This window comes from Neofelis nebulosa, chromosome 3, assembly GCF_028018385.1.
Source record: "Neofelis nebulosa isolate mNeoNeb1 chromosome 3, mNeoNeb1.pri, whole genome shotgun sequence".
Taxonomy (NCBI): Eukaryota; Metazoa; Chordata; class Mammalia; order Carnivora; family Felidae; genus Neofelis; species Neofelis nebulosa.
The window spans coordinates 139,396,433-139,405,510 of record NC_080784.1 but is presented as its reverse complement, the minus strand read 5'-3'; the positions used below and the strand labels follow the sequence as shown (position 1 = coordinate 139,405,510).

General features: G+C 42.9%; 1 protein-coding gene and 1 pseudogene across 1 annotated transcript in view; one reads left to right on the top strand and one right to left on the bottom strand.

Annotated features, from left to right (window-relative positions):
- Positions 1 to 207: 207 nt before the first annotated feature.
- On the top strand, positions 208 to 940 carry LOC131506173 (oligosaccharyltransferase complex subunit OSTC-like; annotated as a pseudogene).
- Positions 941 to 6,228: 5,288 nt separating this feature from the next.
- The window catches only part of SCD5 (stearoyl-CoA desaturase 5), a 156,795-nt gene continuing 153,945 nt past the window's right edge, over positions 6,229 to 9,078 (bottom strand). The window contains exon 5 of the mRNA XM_058722096.1: positions 6,229 to 7,681. Coding sequence (XP_058578079.1) covers positions 7,491 to 7,681 — 191 coding nt within the window. The 3' untranslated portion in view covers positions 6,229 to 7,490. The remainder of the gene's footprint in view (positions 7,682 to 9,078) is intronic.

Below are 9,078 nucleotides of genomic sequence, written 5' to 3'. Positions count from 1 at the left end.
TCATTTGTTTCAGCAGTGACATAGATGAAGAAGGGGAAGTTTTGCATGTTTCTCCTTAGGCTGTTTATCTCCCAACAAAGTAACAATCTAACCATCCCTGGGTTGTGTAAATGTAGGCCACAGAGCCAAATAATATAAAAAAAAAAAAATACATAAATAAACACATCAAAATGGCCTGTCCAGAGAGCTGCCCCTGCCGCCACCAAGATGGAGACTTTGTACTGGGTCCCGATCTTAGCGCTTGAATGCCCCCAGCTGAAGCTGAAGGTAGTGGTGTCTTATGTCCTCATCACGGGAGGAATGCTTTATGACGTTATTTTTTTTTTTTAATTTTTTTTTCAACGTTTTTTATTTATTTTTGGGACAGAGACAGAGCATGAACGGGGAGGGGCAGAGAGGGAGGGAGACACAGAATCGGAAACAGGCTCCAGGCTCCGAGCCATCAGCCCAGAGCCTGACGGGGGGCTCGAACTCACGGACCGCGAGATCGTGACCTGGCTGAAGTCGGACGCTTAACCGACTGCGCCACCCAGGCGCCCCGCTTTATGACGTTATTGTTAAACTTCAAAGTATTGGCTCTATGACCGATGAACATGGACATCAGAGGCCAGTAGCTTTCTTGGCCCACAGAGTAAATGGACAATATATTATGGAAGGACTCACATCTAACTTCCTATTTACAGCAGGAGGTTTAGGATTCATAATCCTGGACCGATCAAATGCACCAGACATTCCAAACCTCAATAAGATTTCTCCTTCTATTCATTGGATTCGTCTGTGTCCTGTTGAGTGTTTTCATGGCTAGAGTATTCATGAGAATGAAACTGCCAGGCTATCTGATGGATTCAAATGCCTTTTGAGAAGGGATCAGTGGATATTGGATTTGCTCCTGTTAATGAAGTTTTAAAGGCTGTACCAATCCTGTGATGTGAACTATGGAAAAGAATGAAAAGCAGCAGAAAAGAAGCATCTAGTGAAAGCATAGGAAGCATGTTAAATCTTGAACTAGAATGTCTTCTTGGTCTCAAAGAGACAAACTTATCACAGTATTTTCTCCCTCTGGCCTTTACTGACCTACCACTGATGTTAAGTGGCATTTTCTTCTTAGTTTTTCATTTCTTAGAGAAAATATACTCCATTTCCACAACTATAATATTGAATAAAGTGATTACTTTTTACAGCTCCCTTAATGTATTTTGGAAATGACATTCCTGACTTTCAAAAATTAATATAAAATCACGAAGCAAGATCCCATGGGCTGAGAACTCTGGAGAGATGATCAGCTTTACTTATGGTGCTTTGCCTTTAAACAGTACATTATTTCAGATATGTATGCCAGACTGTTTCATGTACAACAAGATGTATGAAAGAAGCAGAAATAAATAATGTTTCTAATTAAAAAAAAAAAAAAAAAAAAGGCCTGTCCCTTTCAGTGTCTAGAAACTGACCCAAGCCCCTGGCTTCAAATAGACTTTAAAAGGTGGTTGGAAAGAGTCCAATATATCATTGCTTAAAACTTCCCACGTGAAGGCAAAACCAAGGTCTTCACTTTTAAAAATAGTGACCTGAATCCATAAAGGGCAAAAGATCCACTTTGAGATCATTTTTCACCTTGGTTGGCTATGGAGCATCTGTGTGTACATTCTCGCTAACAAGCTGATTTGCCTTGTGTTACAAATTGCTCGGTCCAGCAGGGCCTGTAGAGAACAGTGCACACACACGTGCTCATTGGTTGGCATATCTGGAAGAACTTTGTGACGCTGGGCTTTTAAATTCAGAGAAATGAGTTGTTGCATTCACAGGCAGCAATTTTGGGACCGGGAGAGAAGTGAGTGGGTCTTCTGGATCCCTCCACCTCAAGTGTGAGAAGCCTGCTTGCTGGCACTGGAAAATCATCACCTACACTGATGATTCACTCTTCCTTTGAGATACTGGATATCCCAGTTTGACAGTTCGTCCTCACTCGGTGATCACAATGATCACAACATGTACCAGAGAGGGTCGCCCCTTCCCTCTCTCCGCCACCCTCACACATGACCTTGTCATACAGCCTGGAAAAAGGAGTGCCCTCTACAAACACCTCTTCTGTTTTATGATCCATACACTGTGAGAACCAGCTTTTAAGAAATCTGATAAAAATACAACCATGCCCTGCTCCAGTGGGACCCAGCTACTTTGTCCATCGACAGCATAGGATTTGGTGACTCCGCCCAGCCGTCAGTGCTTCTATCAGAAAAGCAACTTTGGAGATTTCTCTCAATGACATGGAAAGTAGCCTTGCAGAAGATCAAAAAAGGGAAGGACAGGGACATAGATCTAGTAAATCCTGAGTTGCAGGGATTTCAACCGGTAGTCAAAGGCCAAGTCAACTTTTTTGCATAGTAACTGTAGGCCTGGAGCTGTAAGGACGGAGACTTTCTCAGGGCATAGGCCTCCTGGCCCTAGCTAACTGGGGCAGCTGTCTGCTGGTCTTTTCCTCTTTAACCCATGGGAAGTGAGGCAGCCTGCCTGTGCTGACTGGTCTCCCAGCTGCCCAGGCAGAGGCGTCACGGGAGAGTGAAAGCAAGTGAGAAGACTGTCACTGAGCCACAGTAGCTGCTGGAACACAGGCTTGCAGCCTGGCCGGCATTCCCCCCCCCCCCCACCCCCCATCCCCCAGCAGCCGCAGGCTAGGCTTTCCTTCCTCTTGCCTCTGATTTGCAAATTTACAAGTCAGGAACATTCCTGGGGGTGGGGGAGGGATGGTTACTAACTCCCTAGCCCAAGGAGAGAGAGCAGGAGCGGAGTTTCCAGGTCATTTATAGCACTTCCTTGACGTCGAGGAAAGGGAAGGAAAGGATTTTGACAAATACCTTGAACTAAAAATGGGGAAATTTTAAAAAAGGGGGGTTATAAAAGTTAGGATACTTCTTTCCTTCCTTGTTTCACATGAGCAGCCACTGAGAAGTCAGCTGGCTTCCAGTGTCTTCTATAATTGAGGAGTGGAGTGACATGGATAAATAAACGTCACAGATAATCCGCAAAGCTCATTCTTATCCATTAGCTTCAGCCTCTTCCCTCTCTGGGTCTTCTATCCCAGCTCCTGATAAGAAGAAAAGCAAGTAAGGCTTGTCCTCTGATGAGGGTGTGAAGGCACAGGAAGGAAGCCAAGGTTCAGAAGGACTCTCAGGGGACTGGACAAAGGCCCTGTGGGTGTGCTGGGTTTCTTCACACGGAGGAGAACGACTCCCAGCTGGAGAACTGGGCGGGACAATCTAATCCAGTCCAGGTCCTTTACAGAAGGGCTAGCTGAGGCTCCATTGTAGAGGAGGTGGAACTTTCCTTCTAGCCTCTGAGGGTCAGACTGGGTCTGAGAATTAAGTTGACATTAAGACAGATTAACGAGAGAAGAGCATACAGATTTTATTATTACATGCTCATGGGAGCCTTCATGGGAAAATGAAGACCCAAAAAGTGGTAGAGCCCAAGTGCTTATGTGCCACATTGGACAAAGAGTACTAATTGTGAGAGAGTGCCAAAAATATATGGGGATGCTAAAGGAAGCTAAAAGTTACTTGAACAAGGTTTGTTTGCACTGATTCTCTTGGTGCCTTCTCCCTATCTCTGGTGAGAAGAATGTTTCTTTCCTCCCGATATGGAGAAGACAGCTCTCCACATAAGAGTTTCATCTCCTGCTTTTAGGGAGAAAAAGGGAGTTCAGAGGGCCCTTTTTGCATCTGCTGTTTTCAAGTGCTTTATTTATTTATTTATTTATTTATTTAAAATAAGCTCTACCCAGAAGATGAGGCTTGAATACATGACTCGGAGATCAAGAGTCACATGCTCAGGGCACCTGGCTGGCTCAGTCAGTAGATCATGTGACTCTAGGTAACACGCCAAGTTAGATCATGAGTTACAATTTGAAATCTTGCCATTTGTGACAATATGGATGGAACTTGAGAGCATTATGCTAATTGAAATGTCAGACAGAGAAAAACAAACACCATTTGATCTCTCTTACATGTACAATCTAAGAAAAAAAACCAATGAACTCATAGATAACAGAGAACAGATTGGTGGGGCATGGGGGTTGACAAAATGGTGAAGGTGGTCAAATGATATATACTTGTAGTTATAAAATAAATATCATGGGGATGTACAGTACGGTGACTATAACTAGAATATTGTATATCATATTTGAAAGTTGCTAAGAAAGTAGATCTTAAAAGTTCTCATAAGAAAAAAATTTCTGGGATGCCTGGGTGGCTTGGTCGGTTAAGCGTCCGGCTTCGGCTCAGGTCATGATCTCGCGGTCCGTGAGTTCAAGCCCCGTGTCGGGCTCTGTGCTGACCGCTCAGACCCTGGAGCCTGTTTCAGATTCTGTTTCTCCCTCTCTCTCTGCCCCTCCCCTGTTCATGCTCTGTCCCTCTCTGTCTCAAAAATAAATAAACCTTAAAAAAAAAAAGAAAAAAAAATTTCTAACTACAAATGGTGAAAGATGTTAACAAGACTTATTACTGTGGTGATCTTTTTGGAGTATACACAGACTTAGCCAGCCAGGTGCCCCCCTCCTTTTTTTTGCAATATATACAAATATCAAATCATTATGTTGTACACTTGAAATGAATATTGTGTTGTATGTCAATTATACCTCAATTAACAAAAGGGAGGAGAATTCAAACTGAAGTCTTGAACTCCAGTCCAGTGCTATTTCTACTACACCACCAGGCCAAAACTTTTTACAGTACTTTCTTTCATTAAATTGTTTTTCATGGATTAAGTTCACTTTTGTTTCATTATATTTTGAAAATAAATGAAACACATGCATGTTTTTTTGTTTTGTTTTGTTTTTTTACCAAGAACATTCTTTTCAGCCTCAGTCTGTGTTCTCTCACTCAGACTCAATGATTTCCCCCTCACTTTTGACCTCCCAGATTCCAAAAAGGATGGGCACAACTTGAGAGGTGTTTCAAATCCCAAATCAGGCATGTTCCTATCTCTGTTGCTGTTGGTGACCATTAGGGCTTGGTGGAACCTTAGCCAGAGTCTGGTTTCATCCTCTCTCTTTGTAGAGGAGAAAACCGGATCCAGAAAGACTGGTTTTCTCAAGGCCACACAGCCGGCTAGTAGCACACTTGAGTTGACTCTGCCATATCAGGCTAGCTCCATGTAGCTGCCGTGACATACATGGATCTCTTCCCCTTGTCTCCCCTCACCGGGATGCATGGGTGGATGCTTCTGAAATAGGCCTTGTAGGACACAGGAGATCAAGGGCAGGACCAACCTCTCTGAGGCCACCTTGGATAGTCTAGGGAAACACCACCCCCTTAGATGCTACTAAGATCTGCAGGGAATGTTTATATGGAAGACTCTAGAGTGATCTAACCTTCATCTAGCCACTCTGTCAACAAAATCATCCCAATCCTCATTCATTGGCACTATTGCAGATATATATGTGGCACTCAGGTTCAGAGGAGTGAGGTTCTGGATTTCTTTTGACCACCTGGGGAATGTCCTCCTTTTGTGAGAAGATTCCAAACAGTTTTTCCAAATGTAGCCTTTTCTATTAATGGACAAGCAATAAGTTCAGTACATTTAAGGGGTCAAAGATTCACAGAAATACTTCTAATTGAGGTCATTTTAGGTCTTGGGATATAATCACACTCTATCAACACTCCATACAAGGTCTCAGCAATGTGTGGCTGCAACATGAAGCAGATAGAAAACACACAGTCATATTCAAAGGGTCCAATGGCTGGAATCCCACTCAACTGCAGGCAGGCTCAGAAGTCTGTATCTGATGGCAGGGGCACAGGTGCTTCAAGGCCAAAGGGCAGCACAAGGGAAAAGTTGGGGGGCAGGACTGGAGGGAGAGATGAGCCCATCGCCCATGCCCCTGGTCATCACTACTGGGGCCCGGTGGGGTCGGGGAAGGAAGGTGTCCTTCATGTTCTTTTGAGTGACAGGTAGGAATAAAGGTTCCCATTTGTCAGCTGGAAGCAATACAAATGACAGTGTTGGTGAGTGAGAAGTGGGGAACGACACCACTGAGGGTTAAGCATTCCAAAAAAAAAAAATAGTCAATTTTCCCTCTGGCATAAGGCTGATGGGATATAAGAGGCCTGGTCTTAGGGGTGTTGTTAGTCCAGTGCTCGAATCAAAGGGAATCACGTGGTTATCATGGAGCTTCAGGTACCCCTGAGAGAACATCCTCTGAACAACATTTAAGTACCTGGTCAAGAACACCAATGAATTAATAATCATTTATTGTAAATCACTCATCGTGTGCACATTATTAATGGCAAATAAACACCTGCTGGATGAAGAACTTCATTGTGACAATTTCCGGTTGGCATCACTTCTTTTTCAAACATTTTAAATTAAAATTCCAAATTCCCACCTTTCCCGAAAAGATCTATCTTCGAAGTGCTCCAACATCTTTCTTTTGCTCTAACAACTAAAACAAAGGGCACGCGGTCCCATGAATTCAACATGCTCTTTACAAGGCAACTTAACACACAACATTTTTTTTACTTCAGAAGCTACATAATGATCACTTTATATTTTGCTGCAAAATCCATGAAGGCTGCATGCAGGGGAAACATTAGTACACACTGAGTTCTAGATAACTGTCGGTTATTAAGATCTGATGGCCTAGTGTGGAAAATTAATATGCTTATTTAGCAGTAGTAGCTAAAGTACATGCATCAGTGGCTGGGATCAATTAGAATATAAATTAGATGTTTAAACATTTAAATGAGAGCTTAATTTGAGCTTAATTTTATGTCTGGCACATCTGCGTTATACACCTTTAAAATGACAATAGCAAAGAGAACAAAATCAAACACCTAAACAGGCACTGATTTATAGGGTCGGCTGGCCATAATCGGGACACAAAACTAGCCGGGCAGTGAAAAGATCTCTTTGGAAGCAAAGACAGTGGAACATTAACAAGCTGTAAACAGGGCAAGAAAATAAGAGGGCCATTTCCTGTCATTTTTGAAAGTTTTCAATTCTCTTATTTAAAAAACAACAAACACACAGGCACAGTAATTACAAAACAGAAACATTCTTTAGTTACTTAGACCCTCTCTTTTGTCTTCTACCTTCAGATAATGTGTTTAAAAACAGTGCTGGGTTAACTGGTAGAAAAGAAAGCAAATGCTCTCCTGAATCACACTGAAAGAATATTAAATTCCTTCATCCTGTCAGGGTTAACATCACGTTCAAGCACATGACCATGTGTGTTTGACATATTGTAGCTACAACGATTAAATCACATGTTCACACTCTAATGTTAAAATCATGGTTACATTGATGCTAAAAACTTTTTTCATTGATAGTTATATCTTGACATTATTTTGAGACAAACGAAAAGTTCCCAAACCACACAGATTCCTTTCCCTCCCCAGCCTCTAACCCCTCCCACATCCAATGAACAAGAGAACTATAGGAACAAAAGCCATGAACTAAGGTATCAATGGCAAACATGTTGGATGCCAGTTCCAGGTTCAAGTGCTGCCGTCTCCAGTCCTGGCTTTCCGGGCCTTGATCATTGGCTTGGTTGCTCGTTTGCGGTCAGTGGCCAGTCCCAGCCAGCACATGAGGTCAATGAACCAAGTGGTTGGGTTGAAATTTAAGCCAAATTCACTCGCAGAGTAGTCAAAGGGAAAGGTGTGGTGGTAATTGTGGAAGCCTTCACCTAGAAGACAAAGTGGGTATTGAAATAACCCCTCCCCATCTCTCTGCACAGATTTATTTTCCCCCCTGGTCTGCTGAGAGTCTACCATGTACAAGGCACTATGTCAGGCTCTCTGGGCAGCAGAAGACTTGGTGTCTGCCCTTAGGAAGAATTTACTTAGTTGGCTAGACTAAATCTGAACAGATTAAAAAAAAAAAAAAAAAAAAAGGTTATCAGCGCAGAGTCACAAGATTAATTTCCCCGTATGAACGACTATCATGATTTCGGAGCTGTACTTAGTAAGCTCAATGCTAAATGACAACAGATCCTCCTTTTGATGTATGTTCATAAAAGGAAAATAGCCTCTGTGGGCTGGAGTGATTAAAGGAAGGCTCGTTGGGAGAGCTTGGATGACCCAGAGGAGCCCTGTTCAGATAGGTAAGTAAACTGAGGAGCCGGACTTTTACATGTCCCAAATCTGCCCATATGTTATTCCACCACCACCCCCACCCGCCCACCAGCGAATAGCTTTTCCTCTTACTCTTTTTTTTTTTTTTTTAAATTAAGGTGTTTTCAGGAGGGATCTCAGGGATTCTTTCATTTGACTTTTTTAAACAGCTTTATTGAGATATAATTCACCATATAATTCATCCATTTGAAGTACAATTTAATGGCTTTTAGTATTTTCACAGAGTTGGGCATCCACCACCACGATGAATTTTATAACACTTTCATTACCTAAAAGGAAGCTCCACACTCCTGAACTGTCATCCCCCAACCATCCCCCCCATCCCTCCAGCCCTACTTTCTTTCTCTGTCATGGTTAATTTTATGTGTCAGACTGGCTGGCCGAGGCATGCCCGGATTAAACATCTCTGTGTGGTGTGTCTGTGGGGGTGTTTCTGGATGAGATGAGCATTTGAATCAGTGAACTCAGAAAAGCAGATTACCCTCGCCAGTGGGGGTGGGCATCACTCAATCCGTTAAGGGCCTGAACAGAACAAATGGTGGAGGAAGAGGAATTTGCCCGTTTTTTTCTGACTCACTGACTGAACTGGATCTATCTCTTCTTCCCTTGCCCTCAGACTGGGATTTATATCATCTGCTCCCCTGGTTCTGGGGCCTCTGGACTCCAATTTAATCATATCACTGGCTTTCCTGAGTCTCCAGCTTGCAGACGGCAGATTGTGGGATTTCTCAGCTCCCCTAATCATGTGAGCCAGCTCCTCATAATAAATCTCTCTCCCCTCCCCTCTTCCCCTCCCCCCTCCCCTCCTTCTTTCCCTATGCATACACACACACACACACACACACACACACACACATACATATATACATGTGTATATATGTATACATACATATATATACACACAAAACAGGAGGCTACCTATTTATGTCCTACAAATATATACCTATTT